This window comes from Panulirus ornatus, chromosome 6 (genome assembly GCF_036320965.1).
Source record: "Panulirus ornatus isolate Po-2019 chromosome 6, ASM3632096v1, whole genome shotgun sequence".
Lineage (NCBI taxonomy): Eukaryota > Metazoa > Arthropoda > Malacostraca > Decapoda > Palinuridae > Panulirus > Panulirus ornatus.
Genome location: NC_092229.1, coordinates 47,891,431 through 47,916,481, shown reverse-complemented (window position 1 = coordinate 47,916,481; position 25,051 = coordinate 47,891,431). Strand labels below are relative to the sequence as shown.

Genomic DNA, 25,051 nt, shown 5'->3' with positions numbered 1-25,051 from the left:
GTGATATGGTTTCAATTATCATGTTCCTCCTCTGCCATAGTTCAGTACGTGACAATCTACGTTAAGTAATTATCAGGTAATTTTGAATGTATTTTGGACAATGCTGTTCATTATATACAAAAAACGCACATTTACCTGACGGTGCACTAACCTGCAGTTACAAACTGGCCGACCTGTGCCAATAACGGTACCCCGAGCACACACACACACACACACACACAACTTGTGCCAGTAATGGCACACTCGAGAATGGGTTATCACTGACAGGAACCCGGTGAGTAATTGTCTCCTTGTAGACCGATGTATCATAACTGGCAAATCTCTTATCCCTGACCACTTCCTATGCCCAGGTTTGAATCAAATCCAGTGACAGCACTTCGCTCCATGTATACCACAACGATTAGATTCATTTTATCCCTTCCTTGCCTCTTACCTTGAAAGTTTAGGTCCTGATAAGGCCCTTTTTTTTTTCCATTTCACCTTTCCAATCTTCCCATCCCACTTGTTCCCTCCACTTCTAGAACTTACATCTTAATCTGTTTCTCTTCACTTTTTTCCCCATGTGTCCAAACCATTTCAGCACACCCTAATCAGCTTTCTGTCATACTTCATTTATTACTGCACCTTTCTCCTACGTTGTTAATTTTTTACATGAATCATCAACTTCACACGACATACTATCCACTATTTTCTCTTTTCCCGTTCTATTTCATTCAGAGTTCTAGTCTCGCATGTACACTTCCCCTCCGGAACTACTATACTTTCAGATGTGTTCATTTTTGGCCTAACAGACACCCACCGCTCCTTTCACACACTCTTCAATGCACCTGGGACTTTACACTCACTCCTCTCTCACCCCATGACACCAGCGCTCATGGCTCCATTCGTGCTAAGACCACTCACAAGTACATAAACCACTCTACTTCCTCTAGAGATTTCCAGTTTAGACTTATACCATCCAGTCTCATCTCCCAGTTGCATCACCTTCCTTTCTTCAACTTCGTTGAACACACTCCCAGACTTCAACACCACCTTCAGTAATTTCTCTATCGAGTCGGCCACCATAACCACACCAACTGCAAACAATAATAGATTCCACTCCACACACACATACCCACCCCTTGCCTATAGCATACCGTAGACTTACTCCTTGCTCTTAAGATCCTGGCATTCACCTCCCTCATCACCCCATTATATAGAAAGATTAAACAGCCAAGATGACATTGAAAACCCTTGATGCAAGCCCGCCTTCACCGAGAACAACTCACTTTCCTACTCGCACAAACACCTTTCTGTCCTAGTATAGAAAAAAAGAAATACTCCTTCGCGGACTAAGTAACTTTTAACACATTTTTATAATGTAAAGCCCTGCCCATTGTATGGGGACTTCACCTTGAGCTAGTAGGTGCTAAAGGTATAAACTCGCGCGTTATATTAACTTTATTGTAAAGAATCCCCTAGTACCACTTTCACCCGTTTTCTTATGTTCCCAAAGTTTTCTATCTACTAACACGCCCAACCATTCTGTTTTGAGATTATAGTCCAACTACTTAGTTTACCTGACCAATTCAGCGCCATAACGCAAGAAGTAAAGTTTATTAAAGTTTATTGATAACAAATGGGATGAAACACTATTCAAATGAGTATGTGTGTGTAAAGATTTGCCAAGGCTAAGCTTGGCATAGGCTTTAGTTCATGACAGCCTCTTCTCAGCTGTACCATTACTGGCACAGGTCAGGTGTACATGCTTGGGGTGCCATTACTGGCTAGGTCAGTTGTGTGTGCTCGGGGTACCATTACTGGCACAGGCCAGGTGTGTGTGTGTGTGTGTTCGAGGTGGCATTACTGGCACAGATCGGGTATGTGTGTGTGCTCGGATTGCTATTATTGACCCAGGTCGAGTCAATGTGTAACTATTGTAGTAAAATGACGAAGTCCATTTGGAAGTTCTGTATTATATGATGAATTTGCTTCACTGCGAATGAGTATAAACTCATTCTCAAAAATACAGCAAGAAAAAAATGGAAAGACTAATTGTTAGTAATGATTACGTAATATAAATGTATATGTAAAAGTAAAAGAATATTGTACAATGCTGACATATCATATGTAAAAGCTCTTTTAACTTTAGTTTTGTTCTATGAACAAGTCCTTTAACTTGTACGTTATTATTGAAAAGTAAAATTTAAGTAAAGTTTAATCTTATTTGAGTATTTCTCACAGTTTATGACATTCTTTTGTATAAGAAATATTCCTCTCCGTAAATTTGATCATCTCTTCTTCCATTTTCTAATTATCTTTCATACAGAGGAATATATATATATATATATATATATATATATATATATATATATTCTCCACGTGCGACATGCCTTTCTATAAACCATCATTTACCTTGTTTCTCTTTCCTTGGGACGGACCAAGTGTATAAAGACATGCATCTTGTGTAGGGGCTAAGTTTTACGTAATGACCAGTTGGGATCAGCATTGTTGGTGCTGATCATGATTCATTTTCTATGGTTAGGAGAAGAAATGAGAGTATGTATAAACTTTACCAATTTCAATTACCGTTTTGGACTCTCGTCGAATTTTGTTAGGTATGGTTTGGTTGGTGTGGGCGAGGGATTATACCACTGAACAATTCCATTCCGCCGGTTTTTCATGTTTTCCACACGAGCAATCAGACGAGGAGCTCAAATGGCCCTATTCTGCTAGTAATAACATTTCTGGGCTGTCATGTTTTTCAGGGAAGAGTGAATGACTGCATCACTGAATGTTGTAATGTTCATTCATCCAAGCGTATGTGAGTTTGAATCAGTAAGTAAATGATACAACTGAATTGATTTCAAGTGCTTGACATGAAACAGGTATGACTAATCAACCTTGATTAATAGTGGTAATAGGTTCCAGTGAGCGAACACAAGTTTACAACAAATTATTCAGAAAGTGTGGGAACATACAAATATAATAAATGTAAATTTGAATATGAATATTTGAGATTTCAATTTGACTACATAATTGAAAAAAATGGTGTAAACGATCATTTTGCTAAGTATTATATATTTTTTGATACAAGCTTGTATGGTTTGATTAGTAATATAATCAGTCAAATATAGAAATCTATTCTAATGACTTAGCTATATAGAAATAGAATTACATTTTGTTCTCGTTTTCATTCTCATCTTCCTTAACCATATAGAGCAAATAGCCGTTGCGTCTTATGTATATTTCATCATTACCTCGCTTTCTATTACCATTAAATACGAAAAATATATAAACGTATATTTATTTTATTAATTTTGTAACACATTGTTATTTGTAATTGAAACTACATAAGATTGATGTCAAGGCTCGTGTCTTACAGTTTTTAATGTGGGTGACTGATATAAATATATGGAAATGTAAATAACTAGTGATATTTACCACAGTCCAAAGTTAAAGCTTCATTAATGTAACCCTACAAAATAGCCTAAAATCAACGCAACAAGAACTAATATAACAGCATGAAAAAGAAATAAACACCTTATTTCAAGGGAGATAATAATGCACCCGCTTTCCATACCTTTCTTCGTCCACGTAAAAAACTCTTACCAACACTTAACAATTCATATTGATACTATAGAAGAAAGATAAGAAAGGCAAAGGGCCATTTTATGTCAGACTCTTGTAACCTGTTGCACATTAATGTACCTAGCGGCAGAGATAGGTTACATTTGCACCTTATTTTCATTTTCGATCAAGAAAAAAGACAGATCAGTTCAAGATCTTAGCACTGATTTGATATTTTGATCACTTTAACTGTATAATTGGATCAGAATATGGAAAACAACCAGTTGAGGATTTTCTACCTGCTGACCAAATTTGTGCTGAAATATCATTAGTTCGTTCTCCTTACATGATCATCAGGCATCATTTTACTTAAGATATGATCCCTTGTTTTCATACGTGTATTATGATTATTTGAAACGACTTTAATCCATGAACCTAACAGACAAAAGGGTCCAGCAAAAATGTAATTTGAAAATGAAAAGAAAATGATATATTACTCTACGGGGAAATGTCTGACGTTTTTAAAATAATAATGTTACGTGTTAGATAGGGCGAAAATGCTTAACGTGTGTGTGTGTGTGTGTGTGTTTGTGCTATGTAAGTTTACAGTGAACTGAATTGACTTTTGTTATGAAGAAATATTAAGACTAAAAGGGGAGGGAGTGGGTGGCTGGAAATCCTCCCCTCTCGTTTTTTTTTAATTTTCCAAAAGAAGGAACAGAGAAGGGGGCCAGGTGAGGATTTTCCCTCTAAGGCCCAGTCCTCTGTTCTTAACGCTACCTCGCAAATGCGGGAAATGGCGAATAGTATGAAAAAAAAAAAAAAAAAAGAATATATATATATATATATATATATATATATATATATATATATATATATATATATATATATATATGAATGAGATTTTGTGATGATTCCCGGTCTCAGAAATATTAAGAAGGGATACAGCACAAGTATTCTAAAGGCTTCGACAGTTTTAATCTTAGCAGCTGCTTAAGACCAAATCATTCTCATATCATTCGTAGCCATGGACACAACCTCATGGGTCGTCATGTTCCTTCCACTGAGGCAAAGCACTCATTCTTGAAAATAGATGAATAAACAAACATTGCTAATATGGTGAATGACTTACCAGCAAGAATAATTTCGTTCGATTGAAGCCAAGAGACATATGCGTATCTACCCAGAGCCAGCCCTTCCTATACGCTCAGGACGCAGATTCCTGTCTTGTCATATGACAGCCTGCAGCAGCAGGACCAGACAGACGTCATAAAATTTCACATTTTTCCAAGGGCCGTGGCCTTGGACAACCCCCCCTGGAGCTTGTTATTTGCCGGGCAGGGCTGGAGTATTGTGAAGGGTGGATGGGACTCGAGAGACTTAGCTTAGGGGCCCCAAATGACAAGGGCCGCCTCCTCCTGGCTATACCTCGTTGAAAAGTCCACAGATGACATTCATTGCGTTTGTACAGTTCTAAGAATTTGGTCAGTTTTCTAGAGTTGCCTGTTTTATGTCTCTTGAGTTTTCGAATATGTTCTACCATCACACAGATCCTGGGAGGGTTTCTGTGATCTGCTGTTGTTACGAGTGCTGCCTTTTGATACAGTAGATGATGGTATTGCTTACTTATTATATTGGCTTTTATTTTTCTCTCTCTTTTTTGTCCCGTCTGACACGTCCTTCAAGGAACTGTTTACCTATTTCCCCGAGTGTTAGTAGATGTATTGTTAATTTACCTAGAATTTGCTAGTCCTGAAAGGATTGGTGTGTGTGTGTGTGTGTGTGTGTGTGTGTGTGTAGATATTCCCTAAGGTTGAGATTTGCACGGACACCAGTTCATGCTACGAAAGGCTTAGTAAGAGTGCAATAATGAGATAATGGAACAACTGAATACATATGATGCTGTGAAACGTTCTTGTATGATAAGCATTTTGTGTATCCTGTGTGTGTGTGTGTGTGTGTGTGTGTGTTTGTACCATAGATTGGCCATTATTACTTGATAAATTGAATAAATGCAGTGGCGTTTTCGGTTATTAATTCAAAAATAGCATAGAGAACGCAGATAAGGTTACATAATATTATAAAGTACAATATTTTATATATCTAATCACGTATGCTTCACACAATGTTATTGAATTATGTAAAAAATATCATTTATTTTTATTTATATATTTGATTTATACATTGCCTTTTTATCTTTATATTATCTTGCTAAATAGATAAAACAATAAGAATAGACTTTTTATGCTTAGAATTTATATGCTATTTGACATTCATATTTGGTGAATGGAATATATTTTCCTATAATAACCCTTTCATTTATGTCGAAATTATTAAAATAGACCAGAATAGCAACGTCTATAATATCGAAATTGCTTCCTCGTTTATATGTATGGTTGGTCGACAATCCCTTACGACCATTTGGTAGTGATCTCGGCCCATCATTAGCAATATAATAGGCATTAAATGGCGATAAGAAAATGATTAATGGTTTTTATGATCTGTTTAGCCTCAGTAATTATTACATATATGCGTACATAGAAAAAAAAATTATCCCCTGAATGCTGTTTAGAAGATCTAAACTTATCTAATTTAGAAGAAAGAAAAGATTAAGAAGTTACCTGATACAAAGTTGTAAAACAATCTAATACCAATAGTCCTCACTTTAGCAGATATTTAAGACTACAACAGACAATTCTCATTGTCAAAACTATTCTTTTTTTCAGCAGGGGTGTTAACATATCGAGTATTTAAAAGTGACTATTTAAGTAAACCTGACGATAAGTCTTTAGTCTCAAGACCCTTGACTGATATAGTTTGCGGCTTCGTAGATGTAAAATTCACATTTCTTTTTTTTTTTCACCAGCGCAAAATCCCGGAGAGGCGCCAACAGTCTGTTGCTCTTTGTTTCTTATATATATATATATATATATATATATATATATATATATATATATATATATATATATATATATATATATATCCCTGGGGATATAGGGATATATCCCCTATCCCTGGGGATAGGGGATTAAGAATACTTCCCACGTATTCCCTGCGTGTCGTAGAAGGCGACTAAAAGGGGAGAGAGCGGGGGGCTGGAAATCCTCCCCTCTCGTTTTTTTTTAATTTTCCAAAAGAAGGAACAGAGGGGGCCAGGTGAGGATATTCCGAAAAAGGCCCAGTCCTCTGTTCTTAACGCTACCTCGCTAATGCGGGAAATGGCGAATAGTTTGAAAAAAAAAAAAAATATATATATATATATATATATATATATATATATATATATATACATATATATACATATATATATATATATATATATATATATATATATATATATATATATATATATATATATATATATATATATGTATAGGTATGTATATGTGCGTGTGTGGGCGTTTGTGTATATACATGTGTATGTGGGTGGGTTGGGCCATTCTTTCGTCTGTTTCCTTGCGCTTCCTTGCTAACGCGGGAGACAGCAACAAAACAAAATATATATATATATATATATATATATATATATATATATATATATATATATATATATATATATATTTTTTTTTTTTTTTTTTTCTTTTTTTTCATACTATTCGCCATTTCCCACGTCAGTGAGGTAACGTTAAGAAAAAAGGACTGGGCCTTTGAGGGAATATCCTTACCTGGCCCCCTTCTCTGCTCCTTCTTTTGGAAAATTAAAAAAAAAAAAAGAGGAGGATTTCCAGCCACCTGCTCCCTCCCCTTTTAGTCGCCTTCTACGACACGCAGGGAAAACGTGGGAAGCATTCTTTCTCCCCTATCCCCAGGGATATATATATATATATATATATATATATATATATATATATATATATATATATATATATATATATATATATATTGTTGTTAGAAGCAGTGAAAAGTTTTTATCGAGGATGTAAGGCATGTGTACGTGTGGGAAGAGAGGAAAGTGATTGGTTCTCAGTGAATGTAGGTTTGCGGCAGGGGTGTGTGATGTCTCCATGGTTGTTTAATTTGTTTATGGATGGGGTTGTAAGGGAGGTAAATGCAAGAGTCCTGGAAAGAGGGGCAAGTATGAAGTCTGTTGGGGATGAGAGAGCTTGGGAAGTGAGTCAGTTGTTGTTCGCTGATGATACAGCGCTGGTGGCTGATTCATGTGAGAAACTGCAGAAGCTGGTGACTGAGTTTGGTAAAGTGTGTGGAAGAAGAAAGTTGAGAGTAAATGTGAATAAGAGCAAGGTTATTAGGTACAGTAGGGGTGAGGGTCAAGTCAATTGGGAGGTGAGTTTGAATGGAGAAAAACTGGAGGAAGTGAAGTGTTTTAGATATCTGGGAGTGGATCTGTCAGCGGATGGAACCATGGAAGCGGAAGTGGATCATAGGGTGGGGGAGGGGGCGAAAATTTTGGGAGCCTTGAAAAATGTGTGGAAGTCGAGAACATTATCTCGGAAAGCAAAAATGGGTATGTTTGAGGGAATAGTGGTTCCAACAATGTTGTATGGTTGCGAGGCGTGGGCTATGGATAGAGATGTGCGCAGGAGGATGGATGTGCTGGAAATGAGATGTTTGAGGACAATGTGTGGTGTGAGGTGGTTTGATCGAGTAAGTAACGTAAGGGTAAGAGAGATGTGTGGAAATAAAAAGAGCGTGGTTGAGAGAGCAGAAGAGGGTGTTTTGAAATGGTTTGGGCACATGGAGAGAATGAGTGAGGAGAGATTGACCAAGAGGATATATGTGTCGGAGGTGGAGGGAACGAGGAGAAGAGGGAGACCAAATTGGAGGTGGAAAGATGGAGTGAAAAAGATTTTGTGTGATCGGGGCCTGAACATGCAGGAGGGTGAAAGGAGGGCAAGAAATAGAGTGAATTGGAGTCATGTGGTATACAGGGGTTGACGTGCTGTCAGTGGATTGAAGCAAGGCATGTGAAGCGTCTGGGGTAAACCATGGAAAGCTGTGTAGGTATGTATATTTGCGTGTGTGGACGTGTGTATGTACATGTGTATGGGGGGGGGGGGGTTGGGCCATTTCTTTCGTCTGTTTCCTTGCGCTACCTCGCAGACGCGGGAGACAGCGACAAAGTATAAAAAAAAAAAAAAAAAAAAAAAAAAATATATATATATATCGCCATTTGCCGCGTTAGCGAGGTAGCGTTTAGAACAGATGACTGAGCCTAAAGGGGAAAATCCTTACTTGGCCCTTCTCTGTTTCCTTTTCCTTTTTTAAGAAAAATTAAAACAGGAGGGGAGGACATCCAGCCTCCCCGCTTCCTCCCCTTTTAGTCACCATGACGGCCAATCTCTGGGCACCCACTACTGACACAGGCCGGTCCGTGTGTAATTGTGATGTGGAGGGATCTTAAGTTGACGTGTGTCTGTTGTGTAAAATGTAATAAATTACTTCATCCCAAAAACAATGAGCGGTTAATTCCATTTGTGAAACGTTGCTGTTTGCGTAAAATAATTTTCTTGAATTATGTAAATTCATAGATCATTAGTATGGATTATAATAGATATTATAATTATAATTACAGTTTTATGGATAAATATAGGTAATTACAGTGAAATATAATTAAATTAATTGCAAAAAATTTGATGTAATGATTACATATAATTCTTGAGTTTCTTGAAAATCTTGACAACTTTTGGATATGTAATACATTACCTTGAAAAGTTGAAGTTATCCATTTTATTTCAATATTTTTAGATGAATGAGTCTTACTCATTCTAATTGCAAAAATCTATATTTGAATAAATCTATTTATGAGTTCATTCTGAGTAGCGATACTCATCATGTCTAAATATAAACATACACCTAAAACAGCCCTTTCACCCGACCTATGCCACTTATGGCACACTGACAACACACACTTGACCTGTGCCAGAAATGGCACTCCGAGCACAAACATCCGACCACTGCTATAGATGGTGACACTGTTGATCATTTAGTCCTTTATTATTACCATTATTATAATCATAATTTAGAAATAATTCTTTTACTTATGAACGTCTTCGGAACTCTAAAAATGCAGGTAAATTAGAGTGAAACGAATCGGTTTTCGTAAGGCGTCCACAATAGTCAAGGATTGAGATGACGTGCGCAAAGTGCTATGAGTTTGGTAACACTGTAGACGTCCAAGTCTTAGTGTACAGCTCCATTACGTAACAGCTCAATTAGGCTGACCTGATAGAGAATCTGAATCATCTCGTAGGTTATCCCCCTGGGTCCCAAGCTGGATTTTAAGAAGTCATTTGATAAGATTAAATAAATTCGTGCTTGATTTCCCCTCCTCCGTGGCATAGTCAGTGAGTGAGTTTGTCCTAAATGGCATTTGTGGTGTAAGGAAATGTAAATCGTCATTGGCCTAGCCAACCATTATTTTTGTGTGTGAAATTTTTACTGGCGATAGCATGGGCTGTGTTACGACTGGGGTCGCCGACGCTGCCTTTCGTGGATAAGTTACGGGAAGGATTAGGAAAGCTTGTATCTTAAAATTCGGTTGATTGTGACCAGACCTGACTGATTTTGGGAACGATAGGGTCGAGCCCACAAAAGTTCGAATTCCGGTCGAGGCAGCAGTTCCTACCTGAAGGGTTGGTCGATAAACTGGATATTTCTCTTGGTAGTAGAGTTAGAGTTGTTGTTGAAAGGTAATAGTTATCTTATCAAAAGTTTGTCATCTTTGTCCCCTTCATTGCCACATATGTATGGACTTATCAAAACACATGAACAGAATTTTCCTTCAAGACCTATAGTGAGTTCAATAGGCTCCATCACATATATATATATATATATATATATATATATATATATATATATATATATATATATATATATATATATATATTGTCAAAATGGTTAGTTGCTTTATTAAGCCCTTTAGTATCAAATTCTGATATCATGAACAATGTAGATTTAATCAACAAGCTAAACAATATCACTGTTAATTTTGATTACAAACTAGTTAGCTTTGATGTTTCCTCACTTTTCACTAAAGTTCCAGTTGATGACCTTAAAGAATATTTATTTGATGTCTTGGATGACATTCATTTACCTGTTTCAGTCTGTTTTCATTGAACTGATAAAATTGTGTATAAAAGACTGCGTATTTCAATTCAATGGAGATTATTATGCTCAAAAATCTGGTATGGCAATGGGTAACCCTCTTTCACCTGTACTAAGTAATCTTTACATGGAATTTTTTGAAACAAAATTACTAAAGGGTATCTTACCTTCTAATGCAATTTGATTTAGGTATGTAGATGATGTTCTTTGTGTTTGGTCAACAAATGAAAATTACAAATATTTCTCCCCTTACTTAACAATTTAGTACCTTCCATCAAATTTACTATAGAAAATGAAAATAATGGTACGTTACCATTTTTAGATTGCATGATCCATAGGCAAGGAAACAAGTTTAAGTTTAGCATATACAGAAAACCTACCAATGTATGCTCATATATCCATTATTACTCATCTCAGCATGACAGAGTTAAATTATCATCATTTCAATCTATGTTCCTTAGGGCATTACGTATTTGCAGTCCAGAGTTTATTGATGATGAGTTTGAGAAGATATATTCTATTGGCTCTGAGTTAAAGTACCCTAGATCTTTCATTGATAAATCCCTTAAGTTAGCAAAGAAATCATTTTATAGTGTTGAGCCCAAACCTCCCATTGACACCAAGAATCTTTTAGTTATCCCTTTTAATAATAATTTCACTTTAATTCCCATGTTGCTTAAATCCTTTTATGTAAATGTTGCCTTCAGCAACAATAATACTATAAAGAATATCTTAATCAGGAATTCACCAGAAAATTCTCTTGGATGCATCTATAAAGTGCCATGTGGAAATTGTGATAAATTTTATGTTGGGCAGACTGGTAAGGATCTTTCTCTTAAACTTAAGCAACATAAGTATAGTATAAGAACGGGACAAAAATGCCTTGAATAATCACGTTAAAAACTATGACTATGGTATTGACTGGAGCAATGCCATCTCAGTTATTAACTTTAACTCTATTACCACGAGAAATGTCATTGAATCTTCTGTTATGAAATACACAAAGAATTATAATCTTAACATTAGTGATGGTCTATACAAATTAGATAACTTTATTGTTGATAGAATTTGCAAAATATGTTTATGAACGCTCGTTGTATGTCGTGGCATGTTACCAAATGGCGTCCTAGCATCGTCTCTTCGATGTATATCTACTGACTTATATTTCTCTCTTGCGTCTCCCCTGATGATGTGATTATTACACAAAAGTGCACTTGGGAACTTCTGTTTCATTTTACCCGTGGACTCATAGGAATATCTTGATCACGCGCAAAATTGTGATCCTTTCCAATATATATATATATATATATATATATATATATATATATATATATATATATATATATATATATATATATATATATATATATATATATATATGTGTATGAAAGAGTTCATACAATTTTATCTAACATTTAATTTTTCTATACATGTGGCACATGTTTCGTGGAGACAATCCATTTTATCAGGTGTCAGTATTTCTTTTTATCCCAACATCACACTTGGTTCCCGTCGTACAACACCAATCTTTCTAGGCCAACTGATAGGTGTTAAGAATACTTCTAAGACCACATACTCTCTCATTCTGTATGAGGCCCATGTGGAGAAGGAAGTGTTTATGGCCATGCAAACATTTGCCAAGATTAAACGTGTCAAACACTTTTGACACTGATAGCCCAACCTCTGGTCACCCGTGTGTAGTGTAAAGTGAGATAGACTTTTAAGTGGATTTGTGTCAGTTGTGTAAAATGTGATAGATTGCTTAAACCCGAAAACAATGAGCAGTTAATTGCAGTTGCTAAAGACAGTTTCCTTTTGAAATATGTTAATTCCTTAAAATAATAATAAGGCATAATAATCATTATGATACTTATGACATATTTATTTATTAGTAAATAAAATATTATTTATCTATACAGATTGATTAGTACAGATTTGAAAGAATTATTACATATAATTTTTTAGTTTTGTGAAATTCTTAACAGCTTTTGCTGTTTGCTCAAAAAGTTTCCTTTTGAAATATGTAAATTCCTTAAAATAATGGCCAGGCATGATAATCATTATGATACTAATGACATATTTATTTGTTTAATTGTAAAAAGATATTTTTTCTATGCAGGTTGATACATTCAGATTTGAAATAGTTATTACATATAATTTTCTAGTTTTGTGAAATTTTTAAGAGCTTTTGCATAAGTAAAACATTTTCCATATCTGATTTTGTAGTTATCCATTTATTACAATATTTTTTGATGAATGAGACTTACTCATTCTAATTGCAAAGATTTCTATTTAATTGAAAATGATCCACATACATTGTGAGAGTGTATGTGGTCTTAGAATTATCTTTAACACTCGTAGAAAGTGTTAAAAGATTTTCCGGTTGGTGGATGTAGTTTATGTTGACGGCCTTATGACCCTGGCAATTGATAGGCCTAAAGCCCGAATAACCAGCCATCCTTTAACTGAATTAGTGTCCCTAAAACAGCCCTTTCATTTACATACACCCGACCTGTGTACTAATGGCACTCTGAGAACTCACACCTGACCTGTGCCATTAATGGCACCCTGAGCACATACACACGACGTTTGCTAATGATGGTGACACCGTTGATCAATTAATACGTTATCATTATTATTATTATCATTATTATTATCTTTATTATTATTATTATTATTATTTTAAAAGATGTCTCTTATCAACGTCTTGAGAACTAAAACTGCTCACATTAGTCAGGGACTGAGATGACGTGAGCAAAGTGCCATGAGTTTGGTAACACTGTAGACGTCCAAACCTCAAAGTGCACCTCCATTACGTAACAGCTCAATTAGGCTGACCTGATTAAGAATATGAATCATCTCGTAGGTTATCTATCCCGTTGGGTCCCAATCTGGATTTTAGGAAGTAATATGATAGAATAAACTCGTGGTTAATTTCCCCTCCTCCTTGGCATAGTCAGTTAGTGTGATGTCCTGACTGATGTACGGAGTGTAAGGGAACATAGATCGTCATTCAACAAGCTAATAATTATTTTTTTTGTGATATTCTCCTGATATGTCACAACTGGGCCACAGGCATTGCCCTTCGTGGATGATAAGTTAACTGGTAAGAGGAGGAAGTTATGTATCTTGAAATTCGGTTGATTGTGATATATATATATATATATATATATATATATATATATATATATATATATATATATATATATATATATATATATATATGTGTGTGTGTGTGTGTGTGTGTGTGTGTGTGTGTGTGTGTCACTTGATGGGCTTAGATTTAAGTATGCTCTTATAACCACGAGGAATAATTAATGTTAAACCCCGAGTGCACTTTCGTGTATTACATGTATATGAGGTTGCTAGGAATATGACACACACGCCTTTGGTTAAAGGTTCTTCTAAAGAAATAGTCAGTTTTGCCTGTAACAAAACTATCCAACTTAGACCTTTACTGATATTCTAATGACAGTCCTTTATTGTATTTCATTGGGGAAGATTCAACGATATTTACTTTGATTAGAGATACAGATTTCGACTGAAGTAGCTTTTTGAAGTAATATCTAAATGTGGACAAGCAAGGTATTGGAAATCAGCCCTGTTCTTATATAATATTTATATCAAGTCTAATAGAGGGATCCTTAGAAGTCTGCCCAATCTAATAAAACATAGCTTTTACAAATTATTCCGTGAAAATAGCTTGAAAAAACTGTCTGGTGAGTTTTTTTTATTAAGATATAATGTCTCTGCTGAAGGGTACGTTCATCTCTGAGTCCTTGAGTGGGCGAACTAAAGGAAGATTAATTGGCAAGGAGGTTTGGAGTGAATTCTTTAATATGATGTTATTTTATTATTCAAATTAAGCCAGTTAGCGTCATGGAAACATTAGGATTCCTTATGTTGGATCCAATGCTACAGCTATATTCTCGGACTCGTCATCTATGAAAAGTTTGTACGCAGGATAAATCGCTGATGTGTGATACAACTGGTGAGAGATGTATGTCAGAACTAATACTTTTTTTCCCTTCGATTGGCTTGAAATATTTCCCTCTAATGTTACACAAAACGATGTGCCACCTCATGTGAATAGAACTAGGCTCTTTGAACTTGTAGACACCGTCTTATTCTAGTATATATGTGTCATTAGAATGGTTTATTCGTATTGAGATGAACAAGATAAGCGTATCTTCCATACCAACAGGCAAGATAAAGTTATCTTTCTTGGCTATATGTCAACTTCGCAGTGAGTTAGTAAAAACCTTCAGAAGTTGCTGTATCACTAGGACACTGGGATCACAATCACCCGTGCCTGCGCAGCATCCATTGCAAGCGGATCTTTCTTCATTAATTTTACGTAATTGATACGACTTAATAAGTTCCTAGCGAGACGGATTAAGTATTCACTATAATATATCATTAAGGGGTAAAGTATTAGTTTCCAGTTTAATGCAGAATGCCATTGTATTCTTAGGGTACGTGTTTACCATTCGGTGCTTAATGAAATATTCCGAGTTTTTAAATATATTTTTTTACTATTAAATATTAGGATAGTTTAATGTGGTATTTCTGATGTGTTTGGTGGTAATGATCACCCTCATCGAATTTATGATGGTTATGGTCTGGGTAGACATGATAAGACGATGATAAGGGAGGATTTATAGAAACACAAAGACATTTACATTGTTCAGCAAAAATTATGGTTGTTAAAATGATAAAGTGATTTTGAAGTTCACGTGTGGATTTGATTTTTATATACCCAACGATAGGAAGTCGAGTGTAAGGAGGGCAGTGAAGATCAGGGAAGATGTGCGGTCATGAACAGAAAAGGGGGAAAGGTGGTAAAGTAAGGACTACCATATCTACCCTAATCTACCCCAGTACCCGACCATTACCTTAAGGTCGGTGAGTAGTGACAATTGTGTGATTGGTATCGCTGTACATATACACATAGAGATCCTGTCGAGATGTGTACACTGAGTGGTGTGCATACACCCAATGTCCAGTGAATATTATTAATTTTGTGATGAGGCGGTGAACTACATTAGGGTTGGTGCAGTGAGACTGTGAAAATGATTATCTATCGCTAGGGAAATTTTTGTAAGGTTTTTATACCCTCTGTTGATTTTTGAGAGGTGTGGCATTAGATTTTGTGGTAAAACCTCTATTTTACCATCACAGCCCTTCCCACTATTAACCTCTTATGTTGCCGTCATTCTTAGCTTATCTTTTTTTTGTATGAATCCTTAAGTGATGTTGAGATAATTGATAGTTTAATTATTTACACGGCTAAAGTATATTCCTTGACCCTAAAGGACCTGCTTTGATCCAATCTACAAACAAGTGTTATGATTGACAGCAGCCTTAGTCCACTTTTGTCATCAATGTGAATGTGAATATGGATGAAATAATGTTTGATATTAGGTTCAGTGACATATTCAACTTAAGTACATGCATGAAACACACACGCACACATGAGCTGATTATAGTGATTTCAGCCGATATTGAGCTCAGCCCAAATGTATCTTGTCTCATGTGGATTGTGGTCTGCTCATAGATATATTGAGTGCAGAAGAAAGGATGATTGATTTAACTTAAATGTATACACTTTGGATATCAGTGAATGGTTGCTTATGATTCTGGCATTTCCTAATTTTATTAGGTAGCATGATTACACAAGAAGTTAAGAAATCACACAGCTGCAGATCATTAGATTATTTTGCTGTCGATGAACGGAAAACTTGAAAAAGCAGAACAAAAAAAAAGATAGACTGAAACATATCTATCAACTCCATATTTTTGGAGTTGCAAATTATATTAAGCGGGAACTTGAGGCAAAATATTCATGATTTTATTCTGAAATATGTTACTTTTAACTACTCAAATAACTCACTACAGAAATTAACAATCCTGTTGAAAGTGTTTTGCTTCATTTGAAGTAAGATGAATACTGAAGTGTCTGTGTTCTTTTTGTCATTTATGGATCTGTATAAAGCATATGATGGGGTTAAAAGTGATGCTTTGTGGAAGATGTGATGAATATATGGCATGGAACAAGAACTGCTAGAAGCAGTGGAGTTATTATCAAGGGAGGAAGGTGTGTGTGTGAGTAGGTCGAGAGGATGGAAGGGTTTTAGGTGAAGGTCAGATCAGCAGCAGGGGTGTTTAATTTGTTTATGGATTTGGTGGTGAGAGAGATAGTTGCAAGGGTTTTGGAGAGAGTAGGTATGTAGACTGTAGGGGATGAAGGGCTCTGAGAAGTGAGTCAGTCAGTTGTTAGTTGATGATATGGCACTGGTGCTGCACGATTGAAAAACTTAAGAAGTTGGTGTATGAGTTTAGGATAGTGTGTTTATAAAAGGAGAGGGTTGGGATTAGATGTGAATAAAACCAAAGTTATTAGGTTTAGCAGAGCAGAAACAGATTAGTTGGGATGTGAGTATGAAGAGAGAAAAATTAGGGGAAGCAGAGTGTTTTAGATACCTGGGAGTGGACATGGCAGCAGATGGAACCATGGAAATGGAAGTGAGTCATAGGTTGGGTGAAAGGGCAAAAGTTTTGTGGAAAGAGAGTTTGTTATCTGGAAGGGCAAAAATGGGTATGATTGAAGTTATAATCGTAACATTGTTTATGGATGCGAGGCATTGGCATTAGATGAGAATAGATTGAAAAGGGCACATGTATTGGTTATGAAATGCTTAAGGACGACATGTGGTATGAGCAGGATTGATCAAATAAGTAATAAAAGCTTGAGAGATGAGGTAATAAGAAGAGTACGGTTGATTCTAAATTTGGTGTTTAATTGCTTTAAGTCCCAGGGAGATTAAAAATGAGCTCATCCAGTAAGGGGAATGCATAGATTGCTGGTGTAAGGCATTAAGTAAAGGATTCTGGTTAGTGCAGCTAAGAATTTTTGAAGCTTCTGTGGCAGAAATGTGAGCCAGTAAATCTAAAGCAGTTAGGATAGTATAGACATACGTGACTTAGAGTGGAGAATGAGTGATGTGGGAGGTAGCTTTATCTGTGATCCTAGATGTTCCTGTAGTTTTTGTTTGTCCATTCATTTTGTTGTTTTATTTCCTCTTGTTTACTATTATTTCATCCATTTTTCAGATCACTGTGAATCAGCTCGGTAACTCTTATCATGGCACAGGCACGGATGAAGGTCATCTTTGGTCACCTCAACCAAAGAAACCAGCAAGCTCCTGTATCCTTTTGAATGGCGTTGTTTACTATTGCCTTATTTTTGTTTGGTAATGTGAAGAAATGTATGATAACAATACATATCTATGACCTCATGCTTATCATTTTGCAGGTTATGCACTCTTACTTATGTTTTATACCTGACCAGTGAGGTATTTGCAGGCATGGTGGTTGTAGGAAGCATTGTTGATCCATTTCTCTCTACATCTTCCTTAGGTACAACTGCAGGGAAGGAAAAATAAGAAAAGATAATGAGAAGACACCATGTAGCATGGAGAGAAATTGCCAAGGAAATTCTATCGGAAAATTTTGAATGGGAAAAATTCCCTAATGGTTTAGTTACGCTGGAGCTAGACAGTGAAAAAGGATAGGATATGAATATCTCTTCTTGAAGCAGGGATTTGTAACAATAACCATTGTTATCAAAGAATTTGTCTAGTCGTAGTATTAGTAGTGTTTGAATTTACTAAATTTGGAGGTAGTTTTATTCCACTGTTCTCCCACTCTGCTGCAGAGGAAATGTTTGCCCATGTTGCTGATACATCATTCTTTAATCTTTATATTGTTTTTTCTAGCCAATGAATCTTTGTCAGAACTGAAGAAATTTTTAAAGTTATACTGTCAGAATTATTTAAGATTTGGAAATCCTTTTTTCATTTCTTAGTCTTTTGTTTTAGAGGGAATAATTTTTGGTCGTTGAACCTTTCCTATCATTTAATAAGGCTTATATCTAAGTTACAGGATTAATTTGTTTGCTCATCTCTGAGATTGTTTTAGCGTTTGATGAGGTTATGCGAGCAGAATTAAACAGCATAATTGGAGTGAGGTCTGACCAGGGCATCATAAAGGACGAGTATTTTGTTGTTCTGCTTAATAATTTATATATCTAGCTCTGAATCTTAGCATCCTGCTAGGCATTGTTTCCCATATTTTAGGTCGTTACTAATAACCACTCCAAGGTCTTTTTCTTCTCCTTTTAATAATAATGAACCAAGCATTTTGTATTTGATTTGTCTCTTTGCAATTTTCTATGTTGAAATCCATTTACTACATGTCGGATCCTTCCATCAGTTTTCCAAATTCCCTCTGAATTTTTAGGTAATCATCCTTGACTTCTGTATTCTCTAGGTTTGTGTTGTGGCACATTTTGAAATTCTGCGAGTCTTGTCTACAAGTTATTAATGTAGATAGTGAAAAGTATGGGACTGAGCCTTGTGGTACCCTATTTGTCACATCAGATGCTTTCCCATATTATATCCTTCATTGTTTCCCATCTGAGAGCCATTTTTCTATCCACTTGCAAATCTGATTTCCTTTGCAGTGAGCTGTGGTTCTTTGTTGAAGGCTTTATGAGAGAGAGAGAGAGAGAGAGAGAGAGAGAGAGAGAGAGAGAGAGAGAGAGAGAGAGAGAGAGAGTACTAATGAGTACTTAAGATGAGATTTTATCAAATGGCAGAACTAGCATTTCACTGCAAAAACATCCAGATTTACAATGAATGAGTTGTGTGAGTTGTGTTTGTTTCCAGGAGCACATGCTGGATTCGGTCAAGGGAGAGGGTAGATTACGAATTTGCCAATGAAATGATGGAAAGCTCAGAACATGGGTGGTATATAAGAACACATTGTATCTTAAAAAAAACCTATAATGTTTTGCATTATTTGGGTATTAAAGTGAATCACTAATATTAGTCTAATTCTCATAAAACTAAGTAGATCTGTTGTAGAGGAGGAAGTATTTTAGGATTATGATGACCATTTTTTGAATGAGACTGAACTTATGAAATTTGATAATATAGATCAGGTGATAGTTATAATTGTAGGAGTTTTGATCAGGAGAAAAGATTAACAATTATCGTGCTTTTGCAGACAGAGAAACTTTTTGTATTATAAACATGTGTCATTGTTGTTGAAAGGTGTTGAAATAGACTCCTATGTTTCATTGGTCACAAGCGAAATTACTGAAACAGTTGACATACATTTAATTTTCCTTTCAAGTGACTAAAAGGGCTAAAATAATTTAAAAATATAAGAAATCATCATTAGGTTTATCACATACTTTATTGCTTAAGGGGGATTACCCCTTCCCCCAACACGGATTTCGTCCCTGGTGATGTTAAGTGTGGTGAAGAGATAGTATGTTTGTGACTTAAATCCACATGCAGGTGAGGTAGAAAGAAAAAACCTCAACTTAGGCCATTGGATTGAAACTCAACTGCCACTGAATTGCTGGTTCACTACAAAGTTATCATGAAGCTTCCCAGTATGCAGGTGGATAATACTTGTTGATAATATCTGACTGGATGAGTGGGAGAGAGGCCAAAATGACTGCAGTATTTGGAAGAAAAAACTTACCATTGGCCATATTCTTACCATGCATCATCTGATGATCTTGCATAGATCAGAATTTTAAAAAAATTTCTAGGCCATCTTTTTCATTTTACTTTTCCCTTCTTGCTCATACTGTGCTTACTGAAATAAGTTTGTTTAACTGAATTTCTTCCAGCCAAAATCCACAAAGTGCACATAGCTTTAGATGAAATAAGATAATAGTTCATTTTATACCACAGATAAACTAATATAGCCAAAATAATTTTTATTTGCCATTAAGTGCTTGACCTTTGCTTCAGACCACCCACCCATGATTTCATGGATGACATATTGTGTGTATAAATCCTTCTAAGCAATACTTCTTACTTTAAGTGTTGTCTTTGTCATTAAAGGACAGTGACTTGAAGCTTTCATTGGCTGGTCATTCAGTAATTTTTTCAAAGGAATTATGATAACTTCTTGTTCTTACTTCTAATGCAGTGCAGTAGTTTGCAGTTATTTCTTTGATGACCGGACACGTATGTAGAATTCTTTCAGATTTTGTTGTTGTTGAGATTGGTAATTGTAATGGTTGAAAAGAAAATTTGCAAGTAGTTTCTTGATAAAGTTTTTGTGTAGGGTTATAACAAAAATGATTCATGAATCTAAAATAAATGCCTATAAAAAAATGAGCATACTTATTTAAAGTGTTTTATGTCAGGAACATAATTATGAGCATTACATTTTATCCTATGGTGATAGATACTGATTGTGGGGAGTGCTCAAGGGCTCAGATGATCAGGAAAAATTTGGGCTAAAAGTCAGGGAAACACTTCTAGAAATCAAGAGGATATAATAAAAACCTGCCTGACATTTTTTGGCAATACAAAGTCTCCATATATTTTATGTTGCTTGAAAAAGAAAAAAGTGAGTTATGTTTGCATTTTAGTAAGCGTGTTTAATGTTCACTGTGTTTACATTCCCCTCCTGCATGCATCCACTATGGCAGAAGTAGGATGATGATAACACTTTGGTATATTTTGACTATCATACTGAATATTACGGTGAATATCATCCCTTAGGTGGAATTAATGAGACTTTCATAGGTTCTGTTGATTTATGTTGTGCTTCACCTACTTTTACCTTGCATTTTACCTGATCATCATAGCCCTTTCTTTTATAGAGAAAAACAATGCTCCAAATCATGCACCCCCATTCTAAATCTCTTCTATTAAGTATAAGGAGTCCATTGATGCCCACTTCATTGGAATCCATAACAGGAAATTTACATTTTCTCTGTTTAATGTTCACAAGTACCAGCAGGTAATGACATAGCTTCTATTATCCTTAACTAGTTGCTAGGTTGCTCGTCCAGTTTCAAGCGCCCTGAGTATTGGTATTGGAAACAATTATGCAGAGTTCCAGTACACCCTAAACAACCCAAAGCTTACACCAGCTCAGAGATCATTCTATGAAGAAAATGGCTTTTTAGTCATTCCCAACTTGGTGCCTCATGACAAAATTGACCGTTGGAGGTGAGTGGTAGGTAACACACTTGTAAATATTTCATTGATGTAAATACTTCTTATTTTTTTTATTATATATTTTGCTTTGTCGCTGTCTCCCGCGTTGGCGAGGTAGCGCAAGGAAACAGACGAAAGAAATGGCCCAACCCACCCCCATACACATGTATATACATACACGTCCACACACAAAAATATACATACCTATACATCTCAATGTACTCATACATATACACACACAGACATATACCTATATACACATGTACATAATTCATACGGTCTGCCTTTATTTATTCCCATCGCCACCTCACCACACATGGAATAACATCTCCCTCCCCCCTCATGTGTGTGAGGTAGCGCTAGGAAAAGACAACAAAGGCCCCATTCGCTCACACTCAGTCTCCAGCTGTCATGTAATAATGCCCGAAACCACAGCTCCCCCTCCACATCCAGGCCCCCCACAACTTTCCATGGTTTACCCCAGACGTTTCACATGCCCTGATTCAATCCACTGACAGCACGTCGACCCCGGTATACCACATCGATCCATTTCACTCTATTCCTTGCCCGCCTTTCACCCTCCTGCATGTTCAGGCCCTGATCACTCAAAATCTTTTTCACTCCATCTTTCCACCTCCAATTTGGTCTCCCACTTCTCCTCGTTCCCTCCACCTCTGACACATATATCCTCTTGGTTAATCTTTCCTCACTCATTCTCTCCATGTGCCCAGACCATTTCAAAACACCCTATTCTGCTCTCTCAACCTCGCTCTTTTTATTTCCACACATCTCTCTTACCCTTACATTACTTACTCGATCAAACCACCTCACACCACATATTGTCCTCAAGCATCTCATTTCCAGCACATCCACCCTCTTGCGCACAACTCTATCCATAGCCCACGCCTTGCAACCATACAACATTGTTGGAACCACTATTCCTTCAAACATACCCATTTTTGCTTTCTGAGATAATGTTCTCGACTTCCACACATTCTTTAAGGCTCCCAGGATTTTTGCCCCCTCCCCCACCCTATGATTCACTTCCGCTTCCATGGTTCCATCCGCTGCCAGATCCACTCCCAGATATCTAAAACACTGTACTTCCTCCAGTTTTTCTCCATTCAAACTTACCTCCCAATTGACTTGACCCTCAACCCTACTGTACCTAATAACCTTGCTCTTATTCACATTTACTCTCAACTTTCTTCTTTCACGCACTTTACCAAACTCAGTCACCAGCTTCTGCAGTTTCTCGCATGAATCGGCCACCAGCGCTGTATCATCAGCGAACAACAACTGACTCACTTCCCAAGCTCTCTCATCCCCAACAGACTACATACTTGACCCTCTTTCCAAAACTCTTGCATTCACCTCCCTAACAACCCCATCCATAAACAAATTAAACAACCATGGAGACATCACACACCCCTTCCGCAAACCTACATTCACTGAGAACCAATCACTTTCCTCTCTTCCTACACGTACACATGCCTTACATCCTCGATAAAAACTTTTCACTGCTTCTAACAACTTGCCTCCCACACCATATATTCTTAGTACCTTCCACAGAGCATCTCTATCAACTCTATGATATGCCTTCTCCAGATCCATAAATGCTACATACAAATCCATTTGCTTTTCTAAGTATTTCTCACATACATTCTTCAAAGCAAACACGTGATCCACACATCCTCTACCACTTCTGAAACCACACTGCTCTTCACCAATCTGATGCTCTGTACATGCCTTCACCCTCTCAATCAATACCCTCCCATATAATTTACCAGGAATACTCAACAAACTTATACCTCTGTAATTTGAGCACTCACTCTTATCCCCTTTGCCTTATCCCCATATTTTCTTAATATTAGACAGCATTTAAGATATTTGGCATGACCAGGTGATGTTAGATATGGATTGTGGTGGACTGTATTTGGTATGATATAGATTGCCGTGCAGAATAAACTTTTGATATATTTTGACTAAACACATTTGGTAAACCATGTATGGTGTTCAGAAGTTATGTATTTCTTTTCATATTTATAATTTTTATGTTTTATTTACTGGCTCTATGTTTGTGTTTCTCCAGAGTGCTAGTTAGAAATATGTGTAATTATTAGAAATCAAACAGCAGAATTTCATCAACTTGTCCCCTGCCACTGTTCGATAATTTAGAAGTCTCAGTTGTCATATGATAGCCAAATTGATTGGAAGCTGAGCATCATGGTTCTGAAATTTAGACTCCTCTTGGTGAGTCCAGACAACTCTTAGCCCCTTGTGCCACATGTGACCACATGCTTTTGCACTGTGTTTTTGGATTGCCAGAAAGCCTCTTGACACTGTTCCTTACCAGAGATTGATAAGAAAGGAAGAGCTACAGGCAGGAATAATGGATGGGCTCCTAATTGGAGGGGAGAGATGAGAGACACAACCTTGAAGTGGAATGGGGTTACAAGTGACATGTGACGGGGCTTGATCTTGGGCCCAGTGCTTTCATTGTATGTGTAAATGAATTGCCTGTTAGACTGGAATCGAATCTAAACATATTTGTGGACAGTGTTAGGGTTATGAGAAGAATGAAATATGATGATCACATCAGCCTATAGGGGGACCTGGACAAACACCAAAATTGGTCAGATGATTGGATGGTGGGATTCAATTCAGTTAAGTGTAAGATAATGAGGATGGGACGGAGTGGAGGGAGCTTCAACAATGAAACAATGTGTTTATTGTGATGTGGGATATATGTATATATTTTTTTATGGTCATCATTTTATTATACTTAATCACCATCTCCCGCGTCAGCGAGGTAGCGCAAGGAAACAGACAAGGAATGGCCCAACCCACCCACATACACATGTATATACATAAATGCCCATACACTTACATATACATATATATACATTTCAATGTATACATACACAGACATATATATATATATATATATATATATATATATATATATATATATATATATATATATATATATATATTTTTTTTTGCTTTGTCGCTGTCTCCCGCGTTTGCGAGGTAGTGCAAGGAAACAGACAAAAGAAATGGCCCAACCCACCCCCATGCACATGTATATACATACGTCCACACACGCAAATATACATACCTACACAGCTTTCCATGGTTTACCCCAGACGCTTCACATGCCCCGATTCAATCCACTGACAGCACGTCAACCCCGGTATACCACATCGCTCCAATTCACTCTATTCCTTGCCCTCCTTTCACCCTCCTGCATGTTCAGGCCCCGATCACACAAAATGTTTTTCACTCCATCTTTCCACCTCCAATTTGGTCTCCCTCTTCTCCTCGTTCCCTCCACCTCCGACACATATATCCTCTTGGTCAATCTTTCCTCACTCATTCTCTCCATGTGCCCAAACCATTTC

General features: G+C 36.6%; 1 protein-coding gene across 5 annotated transcripts in view; it reads left to right on the top strand.

The window, feature by feature from the left end:
- The first annotated feature begins 14,556 nt into the window (after window positions 1–14,556).
- Window positions 14,557–25,051, top strand: part of LOC139749194 (phytanoyl-CoA dioxygenase, peroxisomal-like) — a 56,311-nt gene continuing 45,816 nt past the window's right edge. Inside the window, exons 1-3 of one of the 5 annotated variants that reach the window (XM_071662868.1) lie at window positions 14,557–14,614; window positions 17,728–17,821; window positions 21,487–21,659. In XM_071662868.1, coding sequence (XP_071518969.1) covers window positions 17,759–17,821; window positions 21,487–21,659 — 236 coding nt within the window. In that variant the 5' untranslated portion in view covers window positions 14,557–14,614; window positions 17,728–17,758. The other 4 variants (XM_071662869.1, XM_071662871.1, XM_071662867.1 and 1 more) reach the window with 4 other exon arrangements.